Genomic DNA, 16,108 nt, shown 5'->3' with positions numbered 1-16,108 from the left:
ATAAGATCATAATGACCAAAAATAATGTGTTTGGGGGAAAAGACTATTGTAACCAAGGACTCTTTGTACTTAATGTTTCTAATGCTATCAATGGAAATGTATCTGCTTCTGCTTATATGGTTGAGTCTATCTCTTTATGACATGCTAGATTAGGACATATTAATATCGCATATATAAAGAAAATGTAGTCACTCGGATTAATATCTGATTTAGACTCAAATAATATTGACAAGTGTTAAATATGTATTGAAGCCAAAAGTACTAGAAAACCCTATTTTTCCGTAAATAGAGAAACTGAATTGTTGTCTTTAATTTACACTGATTTAGGTGACTTGAAGCACACTATGACTAGAGGTGGTAAAAGATATTATGTGACTTTTATTGATGATTTTTTTAGATACACTAAGTTGTACTTGCTTAGAAATATAGATAATGCATTTAATGCTTTTATTTCTTATAAAACTGAGGTTAAAAATCAACTTAGTAGAAAAATCAAAAGAATTAGATCAGATAGAGGTGGAGAATATTTATATTTAAATGATTTTTGTGAAAAGAATGGAATAATTCATGAAGTAACTCCACCTTATTCACCTGAGTCAAATGGAGTAGCTGAAAGAAAAAATAGAACATTGAAAGAGATGATGAACTCTATGTTAGTTAGTTCTAATACTCCTGATAACTTGTGGGGTGAAGCTATTTTATCTGCATGTCACTTACAAAATAGAATACCACATAGAAGAAATGACAAAACCCCGTATGAATTGTGGAGGGGCTATAAAACTAACTTGGAATATTTAAAAGTGCGGGGGTCCCTTGCTAAAGTTCTTTTGCCTGAACCTAAAAAGAGAAAAATAGGTTCTAAAACTGCCGATTACATGCTTATTGGATATGCTGAACATAGTGTTGCATATAGATTTTTGTTTTAAAAAGTGATGTGCTTGATTGCAATACTATAATTGAGACAAAGAATGTAGAATACTTTGAACATATTTTTCCACTATCTTATAAAATTTCCCATACGCCTGTTAAAACAAATAATGAAATTACCTCTAATGAGGAATTGAGAAGGAGTAAAAGGCCTACAAAAAAATATTTTTCATAGGGAAATAATTTTCAAACTTTTCTTGTCGATAATGAACCATCAAATTATTTTGAAGCTATATCTTCTTCAGATGCTAAATATTGGAAAGAGGCAATAAAAATTGAAATTGATTCTATTAAGAAAAATAATACATGAATTTTAACTGATTTACCTCCTGGTGCAAAACCTATTGGTTGTAAATGAATTTTCAAAAAGAAATTTAATCCTGATGGATCTTTAGATAAATATAAAGCTCAGTTAGTAGCAAAAGGTTTTTCTCAAAAACAAAATATAGATTATTTTGATACATTTGTACCAGTGACTAGAATTCCTTCTATTCGAATTTTAATTGCCTTAGCTTCAATCCATAACCTTTTTATTCACCAAATGAATGTAAAAACTGTTTTTCTAAATGGTGATTTAAAAGACGAGATTTATATAGTTCAACCTGAAGGCTGTGTTATTCCTAGATAAGAAAATAAAGTTTATAAATTAATTAAATCTCTTTATGGCCTTAAACAAGCTCCTAAGCAGTGGTATGAGAAATTTGAACAAGTCTTACTGAGAGACGATTTTTTTCAGTTGAGGCGGATAAATGTGTTTATACTAAAGTGGTAGACAATGATTATGTGATAATATGTCTGTATGTTGATGACATGCTTATATTTGGTACAAATTTAAATATTGTGCAAAGTACAAAATTATTTTTGTCTGCTAATTTTGATATGAAAGATCTGAGTGAAGTATATACAATATTGGGAGTTAAAGTTATAAGGAGCGAAGATGGAATAATGTTGTCACAAGAACATTATATTGAGAAACTTCTTAAGAAGTTTGAATATTTTAATGTCGCATCTATGAGCACTCCTTTTGATGCTAACTCTAAGTTGAAAAAGAATAATGGTGACTCAGTTGCTCAGTCTAAATATGCTCAGATTATTGGTAGTCTGATGCATTTAATGAATTTTACAAGGCCTGATATAGCCTATGCAGTGTGTAGACTGAGTAGAATACTCATAATCCCAGCATAGAGTATTGATCTGCATTAGCTAGACTAATGAAATATTTGAGAGGAACCATGAATTATGGTATCCTATATAGTGAATTTTCTTCTACTTTAGAAGGATACAGTGATGCAAATTGGATCTCTGATTCAGATGAGATAAAATCCACTAGTGGTTATGTATTCACCCTTGGTGGTGGTACAATATCATGGAAATCAGCTAAACAAACGATCATTGCTAGATCGACTATGAAATCAGAGTTTGTAGCTCTGGAGTTAGCTGGTTCTGAGGCAGAGTGGCTAAGAAACTTCTTAGCTAATATCCCTTTAATAAAGGACGTATTGCCTCATGTGACTATGCATTGTGATTGTCAAGCGGCAATAGCTATTGCAAAGAATAAATCTTATAATTGTAAAAGTAGACACATGAAATTGAGACATGATGTCATAAAACAGCTGTTGAGAGATGGAATAATTTCCAATGACTTTGTGAACTCGGAGATAAATTTGGCCGATCCTCTGACTAAACCCGTGGGAAGAAAATTAATTCTTCAAACCTCAAAAGAGATGGGGTTAAGGCCGACATGTTGTCAATAGAGATGATAACCCAACCTATGTGATTGGAGATCCCATGAAGTAGGTTCATATGGGTAATAACAAGTCGATATTGGCACTGAAGCACTAAAAGAGAACGCTTGACTGCTACTAATTGAGAGGCTGAGTTATAACTCTTAATAAATTTTATAGTCCTTATGAATGGTGTATTTAAAAGCAGTATACACTTGATGAATTCACCTATATGAGAGTGGAGTGGGCCGCTCCTATGAGATTTTGTCCTCGTCTCTAGAGCTCTCATGAATCACCATGTGCATGGCCTAGTGGCGCAAAACCGCGTTGAACATCAAAATTGTGAGGTCGAAGTGTGATTGATAAAATCTCTGACTTACAATGAAAGTTATTGGTTCATTGAAATATTATATTTCACTAGTAATTTTGTGAGTTAAATTTTTATTGATCTAAGTTTGGTTCATCGTCCAGAAGACACCAAACCTGTTACATTTAGACCATACAAATCTAGCAAGTTTATTTCAAAAGGTCTTTAAAATAGTGGGGGACTGTGGCAATATTTTAATGCCCTTTGGACAAGTGTTTTAGCCCTTCTAGAAGGTTATGATTAGTGGCAAAAGAAGTCTAAAAAGTGGTAAATGTTCAGCCACATTTTTGCCATGCAAAAGCCAAGTTCATGTAATTACAACTATAAATAGGCTCTCACTTGACAAGAAAATGACCATCAACAAAAACATCATTCATCTCCTTTGCTTTCACGCCTTCTTTCTTCTTTTGTTGTCCAATATTAAACATTAGGTGTTTCCTTTCTTATTTACTTTTCCTACTTGCTAACTGAGTTTGTAATATTTAATTTTGCTGATTTTTGTATCCTCTAAATAAAATAGAGGTAAGCTTGTTTAATCCTGGAAAAATATTTCACACTGCTGAAATAGTTTCTAAGGACAGTGCCCAGCACTGTGAGTACGTGATTTTTTCCTCACAAGAATTACTCCAAAAGAAATCATAAATAATTTTTCTTTGTATATGATTTTGAATTTTTCGTGGCATTTTATCTGTACATGTTTATTTTATTCTACTTAAAGAAAAATACAGAAAAATAGTAATATAGGTACATGTGCATTTAGGAATTAATGTTGCATTTTCATAATTAATTAATCATTGGTTTATATAAAAGGATAAAATAAAATAAAAATATATTTAGGAATTAAATAAACCATAGTTGGTTTTAAAAGAGGGAAAATCACAAAAAATATGTAAGTGTTGTAATTTTGTCATTTAAGTATGCCTTTGTGTGATTTTATTTTTAATTAAATGTTTAACTTGTGTGATATTTATTGTCAAGTGTTAATTAATATTTGGTTAGTTGTATTTTTGATTTTACAATTTAATTAGGAATTGTGTAAAATTAGGAATTAAAGAAGAAAAAGGAAAAGAGTTCAAAATTAGAATATCCTGATTTGGGCCAAAAGCTTCAAGGCCCAAACGAAATATACCTTAAACCTGCCACTGTTGCCCGTTCAAACAGGCCCAAACGACCCCAGGTCCAGTCCGTCTCAAAGACACCCCAAACGATGTCGTTTTGGGGAAGCTTTGATAAGGGCCATTGATTTGAATTGATCAACGGTCCAAAAACATTCCCCTTTACCCGACCCGTTCCCGTAAGAGACCGATCCGGTCTTAAAGAAAATGAAACGATGTCGTTTCACTTAAGTAAGCGATCCAAGCCGTGGATCTCATTTGATCTAACGGCCAGGATCCATTCTCTACCCCAACATATAAGCCTAAAGCTTCACCCCACACCCCCAGGCCAGACCCCCCTCTCCTCTCTTCTTCCCCAAGTTTTCAGAGACCAGACCTCGAGCCACCGCCCTGCGCCCACCGGAAGTCGCCCACGGCGGCGGACAGTGGCCAAACCTCTCCATTTTCACACCTTGAACTTACTTCAACCTCTCTATCCTAAATCTCTGAACCTTATCCTCCAAATACCAGCCAACGTCTTCGAATTTTCGATCGAAGATGCAGCCAGAAACCCTAGTTCATCTGACGACCACCAAACTCACACCTTTTAACCCATGGACCCCTCTCACCACTAGAACCTCATTGGTTTCCTTCGAATCGACCTGGAACCTCTCGAATATCGAATCGAAGCCAAGAACCCTAACGCCGCCATGAGATTCCCTGGTGGCGGCTCCATTCCAACCGGTCCCAAACTAACACCATTTGACCACCTAAGCCACCCCATTCCCACTATCCTAACAGTTTTCCTCGAATCAGTACCAAATGGGTCGGACTTTCGATCAGAAAAATCGACTAAGAAACCCTAATTCTGGGGTTAAGGAAAATTAGAAGAAATTAAGGTCATAATCGACCTTAGTCGAATGTTCTCAGCCGAGAACATTCGATTAAGGTTCATTTCGATCTCAAAAGCCAAAATGGGAGTCTGAATGCAAGTTAAGGGCACCAGGTTTTGAGTTCCCGTTCATCCGGTGAGTTTTTGTTTTATTATTTTGTCTGTCTAAGTTTGTGTATTCAGTGTTGTTTCGATTATTTATTTCCTTTGTTCTTTTCTTTTATTTTGTTCAAAATGATCATTTTGCTAAGGTTGCTCTACATTATGTGTTAGTTTTACATATGCGAATTCAATGCCACACCTCTTCTATTTTTGAATTTATTGAAGCTTAAGGCGTTCCCTGTGTAGTTAGCCTTTCATTTCAGCCTAGTTCCCTGTGTACTATCTCACTTCAGCCATTTATCTTGGTTTCAATGACTGTTCCATTTGGTTTGGGATGTGAGTACGAACTATCATTGAAGTTTGATGTGCAGTATTAATGTGATTGTTGGTTCAACTTTAGCTTCACTGTTTTGTCAAGTTCTGTATGGTGTTAATGTGATGTTTTGGTTTAAATTCAGTTTGGTTTCGTTCAGTGTATTGAAATTGTTCCTTTGTTTTGTTTTAGTCAGTCTGTTCCCTGAATCCTTCATCTATATTGTAATGTTGTGTGATCCAATGTAAGGTCAGAATTGTTTGATAGGATTAATGATTTGAATCATAATGTTTCTTGTTGAAGACTAGGGACTGATGTGGATATGACATTGGTTTGAATTCAGTTTTACAAGTGTTAATTGGATAGTATTGAGTTAGAAGGTTGCATTTTAGTTGAAATTCAGTCCAGAACTTAGGAGAATTGGTTATAGCTGCAGTTTAAGGGTTTTCAGGGGCAATTTGGGATTGAAACAGTTAAGTCCATACTTTAGTATTAGTGCTTTGTTAATGGGGGTATTAACTAATGCATTAATAGGGAACAAAAGGTAATGGGGAGCTGAAAATCAGGGAAAAGACTTCCTTAGTGGGATTTAAAGTAAAAAGAGCAGATTTTTAGTGGGAATTCTGATTTTGTTGAAAAGAAGAGGGGTCGGGCAGCACTTAGTGAGAGGGGACAGACTTGTATAAAGAGAGGGGAGTGTCTGGACAGAAAAAAAAAACGACAACAGATTTTAGAAGAAAAAAAGCAGACTGAATAAGAGAGAAAAAAACTGGACTAAAAAAAAAAGAAAGAAGAGATATGGAAAAAGATACTGGAAAAGAGAGGGAAAAATTTAGAAAGTAAAAATCAGAACTTTTACATTAAGATTTAGAGTGTTGAGTTTGAACTTTTGCACTAAGAGTTGTCAGGCTGCTTTTCTTGAGTATTTGAAAATCAGAAACTATTGTTTCCTTGCATCTGTCTGTATTTCATTTTGGTATTGTTGGGGTTTTCAGTTTCGTTTGAGCTGGGTTTACTGGTTGTTGTTGTACTGCTTGGTGCTGATTGTCGCTGTTGTAGCTACTGGTCTACTGATCTTCACTTTCTTCTTCTGTTTTTACTATCAGGTACACTTTCAAATCATTGTGACGCGGCTGTTATAGTGAAAAGAAATATTCAAGTATTTAATTTGTATTTGCATGTTTAATAGTCAAATGGTAGGCAGATGTATAATCTATCTTTGTAATTCAAATTAAGAACATGGACGATGGAATTCATATTTGGCTAGAACTATTTTCTTTTGATTATAAACTGTAATTTGTAAACTATTAATAGTTTTCCAGTGTATGTTAGTTAGAATTCTATTTCATTTCGAATTAAGTATATTGAGTTATTAGAATTAAACAAGTTTAGGAAATCCTAATTGGAGCCGGCATCAGTCTGAAATAACAAGTTAATCGTGAACCTGCTGATAAACCTAGTTAAGGCATAAATTTGGACTAATTGTGTGAATTAGGTATTAATGTTTGGTTCAGGCAGCTCGTTTGTTTAAAAAGGGGATTTGTTTGGTTTAAAGGGATAATTGTTTGAATAGGTTTAGTTCTGTCAGTTTTAGGCAGAAATAAAAAGGCCATTAATTTTATAGAATCTGTAGGCTTGACATATTTGAAGCGCGATTCAATGTAGAAAGGATAAGAACCTTAATCCAATAGGTTATCCAAGTTAACGAGTTAGCTTCAACAAACTTTTGTAAGCATCAGTAATTAAGGTGGGTTCAGTTTCAAATAGTTGAAAAGCATTTAGTCCCAATGAATCAATTCGTCTAACCATGCGAGTTTAATCTAGCTATAGGTTAATTAGTTTTTTTTTTGAATATGTTATTTGTCGATGTTGCATTTTATTTATAATTTCAATTTTAGTAATCTTCTCTTCCAATAACATATGTCTTAATCTAGCAATTAATATGTCACGTTTTTTTAGCATGTAATTAACTAGGATCATTTTCTTTTATTTTAGAGAACAACCTAAATAGAAATGTAGTCGCTTTGGGACCGTTCTTTTAAAAAGAATGAGATGAGCCTCGCCGAGTAAAAATATAAAAATTGTGGGGCCCTCGGTAAATATTTACTTTAAAAATTGCTTAGACTTCGGAATGGACCGTTTAGCAAACTGTCCCGGCCTTACCCAAAGTAATTGATACGCTAGGCGCTTTAGGCGCGCCTTTAATAATTTAATTTTCTTAAAACTCGGGTGCACATTTATGTGACCCAAATCCAAATCTCAACAGAGTCGAAATATGTCGATAACCATGGGTACATTGATGTGACGTGGTTCGAGATATATTTTCACGATGTTGCAATTCTCTATAAAAATAATAATAACAATAAAGCGGTTAAAAGTTGAAATTGCACTATAGTTTTTGAACAGGTATAAAAATCAGATATTTTAGCCATTACAACAGTTTAAGCGACTGCGCTAGAACCACGGGATTCGGGGGTGCCTAACACCTTCCCTCGAGTCAACAGAATTCCTTACTTAGAATTTCTGGTTCGCAGACTTCATTTGGAAAGTCGAATATTTTCCTCGATTCGGGATTAAATTGGTGACTTGGGACACCCTAAATCTTCCGAGTGGCGACTCTGAATAAATAAATAAATCTCGTTTCGATTGTCCTTTAATTAGAAAAAACTCCCTTCCGCGCCCTTTTAAGGTGGCGCGGGCGAAAAAAGGAGGTGTGGCAAGCACGACTCAAGATAATTCGTGTATCTGCTTACAAAAAATATTGAAACAGTGTTATTGAAATTTTTGCTCTCAAATACTACATCTTGTACCAAAAGGAAATGTATAAAGACTATCATGCCCGAAAATTCATGTCATATTGCGGTTATAAACGACATTTCTATAATAAATGTCTGCATTTATCTCCATCCTATGAAACATGTATTTAAGATCGTGGCAATGCTGATAATTACAACATGGTAACAATAAAAATTCAAAAAAAGCTGAGTAATTGGTAGTACCGATAAAAAGATAAAATTGGTAGTATTAGAAGGGCATTTTGGAAACAAAAATGGCATATCGTCATCTCAATAGTCCCGTACTTTGAAGTCAATTATAACGATGGGGAAAACAAAGTTGAGAAATTGTGTTTGTTCACTTAATTATAAAAGTAAATAAATCTCATAATAAGATATGAAATATTCGATGGCACCATAACATAGAGACAACCAGTAGTGGTATTTTGTTCAGATAAATAAGTACTTAGCATCATACTATAACGATCCGGCCGGTTGTTTCATGAGTTACCGTTCCGTTTCTTCCATTTCTGCTTCTTGTTGTCTTGTTTATCGGTTCTATGTGTGATCGGATTGGTTGGCTTGGGTTCGGAGAGGTTTTGGTAAGGTTTGAGACACTTAGTCTCTTTTGAGTAAGCTTAAGTCGGAAAAGTCAATCAGATGTTGACTTATGTGTTAAAAGGCTCGGATGTGAGTTCTGATGGTTCGGATAGCTTCGGAAGATGATTTGGGACTTAGGAGCGTGATCGGAATATGTTTTGAAGGTCCGGAGTAGATTTAGGCTTGAATTGGCGAAATTGGAATTTTGACGTTTTCCGGTTGATAGGTTAGATTTTGATATAGGGGTCGGAATAGAATTCCGGAAGTTGCAGTAGGTCCGTTGTGTCATTTGGGATGTGCGTGCAAAATTTCATGTCAATTCGGACGTGGTTTGGTAGACTTTTTGATCAAAAATGTAATTCGGAAGATTTTGAGAATCTTAAGCTTGAATCCGATGTGTTTCGGTTGATTCGATGTTGTTTGAGGTGTTTCGAAGATTGGTATAAATTTGGATGGTGGTATGTGGCTTGTTGGTGTTTTTGGTTGAGGTCCTGGGGGCCTCGGGGTGATTTCAGATGGTTGACGGAGAGTTTGGAGTTTTGGTGAAGCTCCAAAATTTTCTGCTTCTGTTGTTTCAGCACCTGCGGATTTGGAGACCGCATGTGCGACACCACATATGCGAAGAGAGGACCGCAGATGCGGTCAAGGATGCGAAGGGCAGGAGCCGCAGATGCAGAGTGTTGAGCGCACCTGCGATGGCGCAGGTGCGGTTATATGGTCGCAGATGCGACTTTGGGCATTTTAGTGGAAACCGCAGGTGCGGTGGTCAAGACCGCAGAAGCGGTAAAAGGGCCACAGGTGCGAAAAGCCTGGGCCAGAAGGTATAAAAGAATTCCTTTGCGATTTTTGAGTTGTTCTTTACCATTTCAAGTCGGTTTTGGAGCTTTTTGGGAGATTTTGAAGATGGATTCAAGGGATAACGTCTGGAGGTAAGATTGTTGAACCAAAAACTTGTTTCTATGGTATTATTTTACGGATTAGAGTTGTAATTACGGAAATTAAGGGTTAAAAAATGGGAAACTAGGGCTTGGTATTGGAGACCTTGACTTGAAGATTTGAGGGGCCATTTGTGGTCGGATTTTGGGACTTTTGATATGTATGAACTCGCGGGGAGATAAGGAATCTATTGATATAAATTTTATCGAATTCCGAAACGTGGGCCCGGGGGTCGAGTTTTGGTTAATTTCGGGATTTATGTTGTAAATTGATTATTTTTGCATGGGCTTCGTTCCCTTGGCATATTTTGATGTCGTGATTCTGATTTTGGATAGATTTGACGCGAGTTGAGCCGATTCGAGGGACAAAGGCGTCGCGGGCTAGAGTTTGGACCGGATTGAGGTGAGTAATGATTGTAAATGTTGTCCTGAGGGTATAAAACTCTGGATTTCACTTCGTTGTGCTATATTGAGGTAACATACACGCTAGATGACGAGCATGGGGCCGTGCACCGTTGGGGATTGTGACTTAATCCATCCCGACTGACTGTTTTACCGCGTATTTGATTGAAAATTATTTGCTATCATCATGTTTTGGGCTGAATGCAATATTTGGGCCTCGTGCCAACTATTTGCAGACCCAAGGGAATTAGATTCTCAGAATTGAATCTGTACAAGGCTTTCATAAACGATTCATGACTGACGATCGTCTATGGAAGCCCTGTATCTAATCTTGGAATGAATCTCAACAGATTCAATTCTGAGAATCAATTTCCTTGGGACTGCAAATCTCTTCAACAGTCTGTCAAAGATTCGCCAAAGCCTATAAGCTCAAAGTATAAAACAAAGTGTGTCAAGAGAGGAGCATACCTTTTTAGTATGCTCATCTTATACTAGTATAATTTTAGCTTCCTGATTCAATTTATCTTTTAGTATACTTTTTAGTTAGTGTTGCATTAATGGAGCACTGCGATCACTTACAGCGTTTTTCCTTTGACATGCAACAAAGTTAACATATTGTGTTGCAGAAACAGTACTTAAGTTGAGATTAAAGCAAGGTGTATATACTTAGTAAATTATGATGACTCTACTAATTTCAGAACTCTTATAACAATCTAACTAGCTAGTAGTTTATAGTAAATAAAAATTTAATGCATCTACTGAGTACGAACCATATACGGAATTAAGCAAGAGAAAGATTCAAAGAAACTGTCCACGTTTCTTCTCTTCCACTCAACGGCAACGTCACAATTGTGACTATCGACTTATATAAATTCTTAGTCTGCGCAATAAAATAGCTTATCCCTCTTTTTATATTTATGCTGCAATAAGAAAATATAAATATATACTTTGTAAATTTTAAGGTTGGCAAAAGTCTATTGTAAGGAATTTGCATATAGTTTCAAAACTCATATCTAGTACAATCTTATAAAGAATTGTTCAACGAACTTGAATAGAAAATTGAAGTTGCACTGCGTTGGTTACGCAATCTGATGCTATAAAAGGATGATAAATAGTTCTTAGCAGAGTACCAATATTAAGAAGTTATATTACAAGATGAAAGGATATGCTATTGCGCTCATAGCATGTGGCTGTGTAGCAGCTGTTGTTTTGGTTTTGTATTGCGGTGGCCGAAAGAAAAAGAGCCACCCGATCTCTGGCGGTGCTCCTCCTTTACAAGAGAAACGTGATGTTGAGAAGGGTGAAATTATTACACCCAAGAAAAACACGACTGCTTTTGCCAGTAGTGCTTTATATCCTTACACTGGTGCCCCTGTAGATGCGGGTATTCGTTGTGGTGGTGGATGGGGGATTAGCAGCAGCAGTTGGGGTGGAGGTGGTGGAGGTGGTGGCTGTGGTGGCAGTGGCGGTGGTGGTGGATGTGGCGGTGGCGGTGGTGGTGGATGTTGAGACTATAGAGATTAAAAATAGTTTAATGTCTTCTTTGTCTGTCTTCTGCTGTGGCTACTTTTAGTGTATCATGAGATTGGAAAAATGAATTTGTGTGATATACCAGTGAATTTTTTTTGTAACATCAGGGTTGTAAATATATTTTATAATTTCAATGCATGCCCCTGTAGATGCGGGCATTCGTTGTCTTGGTGGAGGGCCGGGATGTTTTGGGGTGGAGGTGGTTGCGCTGCCGGCGCAGGTGTCCGTGGATTTTGAGGCGGCGTGGAGATTAAAACGAGTTAAAGTCGACTTCTGTGTCTATTCTGGCTACGTACTTTTAATCTATAACAAGGATATATATGTCGTAAATAAATTTGTGTTATATACATTAATTGTGTGAAATATTTTGTATCATTAGTATTGTAATGTGTGAAAATATTTTGTACCATTAGTATTGTAAATATTTTTTACAATTTCCGTGAATGTTAAAACTCAATAGACAGTGCCGGGTTTGGGGAAGGGTCACAACTTTAGCCTGTATTTTTGCAAGAGACTATTTTTACCGCTCGAATCCGTAATCTTCTAGTCACACAACAATAATTTTACCAATTATGCAAAGGCTAACTTCAAAAATGTATTGAGACATTGTAATTTCACTTGAGTTAGAGAGAATGCAAGATTTATGTACGAGGGTTTATTCTCATTCATTCTCCCATCTCTTTCTTGGCCCCTCATCTTGTACCAAAAAGGAATGTATAAAGACTACCATGCCTGAGAATTCATGAAACCTAGTTTAATGCCTTAATTTGTTCACCTAGATCAAACGTAACACACTTCACCAAGGTAAAAAGCGATCACAAAACTAATAGATATGTTATATATTCTTGTACCTCTCCAGCTTAGTTTAAACTACTTTCGTTATCCATTTAATACTTCTTTCTCTTTTTTAATTTCTTATTCCTTACTAGTTTTTAATAGTGTCCTTGGAATTAAATGTGGATAATTATAAGAGCAGACGACAATATGAAGCAAATCAAATTGCACAACAAATATGAAACCACCTTACCTGCAAATCAAAGATTGACGAAGTTGCTAATAGAAACTGTAAGGATTTCTTGCTTATCTGAGTAATTTGCGCCAGAAATCGGCATATCCAGATTTTCCATCAGTACGTTGTTCTATGTTTCTAAATATATTCTTGTTTCCACTTTGCTTTTCTTTTGAAATCCTTTGCTTAATTTATGTATGATTTCAATGTTTCCGTTCAAATGAACAATTTCAATATTATATATTTCAGCTTCCGGATTCAACTTATCTTTGTATTTTTTAATGTTGCATTGGTTTGTAGAATAAAAATATGGAGCTCTATGATAAGAGAGGTTAAACTTACAATATTTCTCCTTTGAGATGCAACAAAGTTAATACATTTCGTCGTAGAAACAATACTAAGGCTGAGATTATTATAGCAAGGTATACTTAGTAAATTATGGACGATGACTAATTTCAGAACTCTAACTACTACGTAGTTTCAATAAAAAGTCTCAGATCTCATAACGTGCTAGATTTTCTAAATCAATCTAAAATATTTACATGGATCAGTTTTAAAATAGTTGACATATATTATTCGAACAACAATAGCGTCGTTCAAGTCTGTTTTCAGAAAAGCAGAGTGTTTTCAATTGATTTAAATGCTCTATCAACCACAACAACAACAACGACAAAAACAAACCCAGTGTAGTCCTACAAGTGGGATATGGAGAGGGTAGAGTGTACGTAGACCTTACCCCTACATTAAAAAAGGTAGAAAGACTGTTTCCATAAGACCCTCGGCTCAGGGAGGAAAAAGGAATGGGCAATCACAAGCAAATCAATCTGACAATCAAAACGAAAATACAAAACTAAGTAATGCAAACAGAAAACCGACACAAGGCAGTAACAGCAATCTAGGAATAAAAAGAAGTACCCAAAGGACACTAAGAGATGTATCAAAGCAACTGTGACAAATAAGGACAACGCTCGGCTACCTAACCCTCTACCTTTATTCTCAACCTCCATACCTTCCTATCTATGGTCATGTTCTCAGTCAGCTGGAGCAACGCCATATCTCGCCTAATCACCTCACCCCAATATATACTTCTTCGGTCTGCCTCTACCTCTTCGTTGGCCCTCCAACGCCAGCCTTTCATACCTCCTCACCGGAGCGTCAGTGCCTCTCCTCTTTACATGCCCACACCTAAATATATAAACATTTTTATGAAAGGCTAGAAGAATCAATATGTCAAATCTCTGCGCATCAATTAAAATTTTTTACCTAGAATAATTAAGTATACTAAGTATGGAATATATTAAGCAAGAGAAAGATTCAAAGAAACTGCCACATTTCTTCTCTCCCACTCAACTACAATATCATGATTGTGATGACTAGTCTTGGTCTACCGCAAATGAAATGGCTTACTCATGTAATTTTATATATGTATATATAGTGCAATAAGAAAATATAATTATATACTTTTAGAACTGTTAAATGTGCCAAATGTCTAGTGTGGAGAATTTCCATCTTATTTCCAATCTCATATCTGGTAAGTACAATCTAATAAACTTATTCAACAAACCTCTATAGAAATCTGATGCTATAAAAGCATGATCACAAAGAGTTTTCAGCTGAGTACCAATTGAGAATTAGTTGTCACAACATGAAACCATATGCTATTGCTCTCATACTCTTTGGCTCTAATATAGCTTTATTTTTTCTTATGATTTGGCTTTGCAACTTATTCAGAAAGATAACAAGCCACCAGATAACTGCTGGTTCTTCGCCTCCTCCTCCTCCTCATTTACAAGTGAACCGTGATGCTGAAAAGGGTGGAATTACACGCAAGAACACAACAGGAGCTGTTGTTATCACTAGTACTTACAGTAGTAATGGTGGTGGTGGTGGCGGTGGAGGGATTAGCAGCAGCAGTTGGGGTGGAGGTGGTGGCTGTGGCGGTGGAGGTGGTGGTTGTGGTGGCGGTGGTGGTGGATGTTGAGACTCTAGAGATTAAAAAGAGTTAAAATTGTCTTCTTTGTCTGGCTTCTGCTGTGGCTACTTGTACTCTTGTAGTGTATCATGAGATCGATTGGAAAGATGAATTGTTGTTATATTACATTGATAGAGGGAAATTTATTTGTAACATAAGTATTGTAAATATTTCTTACAATTTCAGTGCATAGAGTTAATTAAAACTCAAAACAATATAGAGCAACTTCAAAAAATGTATAGAGACATTCCAGTTGAGTTTGTGGATATAAAGAATCATGATTTCTATGAGTGTCTGCACGAATTTCAATCCTATAAAACATGTACTACGTAAAATCGTGGCAACCATTACAAAATGAAAACAATCTCACCATAAAAGCTGGGTGGGTCAAAATAGGTTAGAGACAATAAATGGGTGAGTCAAACGACCCTCCCAAAAGTTACATGAGCTGAGATGGGCTGGGTCAAGATGGACTAAAATTTGGGTCATAGCCCAACTCACCCAACTCTACCAAGCTTTAATAAATATGTGTTATTTTCTTATAAATGGTATAATTATTAAATAAGACTTTTTTTATTATGGTCATATTTAACATATCAAATTTAAAAAATATATATATTTCTAAAATATTTTGGCAAAATACTCATGGATCATTCGGCCCAACTTTAAATAAGTTAAGATGAGTTAGATCAAAATGGACTGAGTTCAATAAACTGGAGGATCAACAACCTTGGAAGGATGGGGCGGGTTATTTGGGCTTAGGCCATGACAGCCCTACATGGTACTTAGTAGAGTTAACCACTTGAAAGCCAAGGTTTTCTTTGTAGCTAGCTCAGAATTGGTAACTCATTCAGGAGTCGGACTAAATTATCTTGGGGTTATAATCTATAATTCCAGGACTAATTTATACCACATAAGAGATGGAATAAAATAATCCAACATTTGATGGAATAAAATGGGATATTCTGGATTAAGTCTGGGATTAAATTTATACCTTGTTTGATTGGTGGTATAAATTTATTCTAGGATAAATTTATACCGTCAACCAAACACAGTATAAATTTTAACCTCACATCTTATCCCTTCTTATCCCTCGTACCAAACGTCCCGCAGAGACTTATGAAATGCAACTTGCACAAAAAGGAAGAAATAATTAGCTAGCTTTGATCCTTGTACTACATCAATAGGACTCACCTCAAATATTGGATGGATGAATCTGATAAATATACTGGATACTAATTAGTCTCAATCGTTTTCTCAGGATCTTGATTGACTTGATCTTGAAACAAGTAGTTTAATGTCCTTGTTCACCTCAAACATACTTCAAAAAGGTAAACCTATCACAAATGTTATTTCTAATTTGCTAGCTATTGGAGTTAGGTATAATTAAATAAGAAGTGGTGATAATTATATAGTGTAATTACAATATGACTTTTCAAATACCTTTATTTTTCAGAAAATATTGTT

The 16,108-nt window shown here is 35.7% G+C and overlaps 1 protein-coding gene across 1 annotated transcript; it reads left to right on the top strand.

The window, feature by feature from the left end:
- The first annotated feature begins 14,314 nt into the window (after positions 1-14,314).
- LOC104221806 (uncharacterized) lies at positions 14,315-14,650 on the top strand. Its single transcript, XM_009772943.2, has one exon. The coding sequence runs from the start codon at positions 14,315-14,317 to the stop codon at positions 14,648-14,650; it is 336 nt and encodes a 111-aa protein (XP_009771245.2).
- Positions 14,651-16,108: the final 1,458 nt, after the last annotated feature.

This window comes from Nicotiana sylvestris, chromosome 1, assembly GCF_000393655.2.
Source record: "Nicotiana sylvestris chromosome 1, ASM39365v2, whole genome shotgun sequence".
NCBI classification, from domain to species: Eukaryota; Viridiplantae; Streptophyta; class Magnoliopsida; order Solanales; family Solanaceae; genus Nicotiana; species Nicotiana sylvestris.
This window is presented reverse-complemented; position numbering and strand designations above follow the sequence as displayed.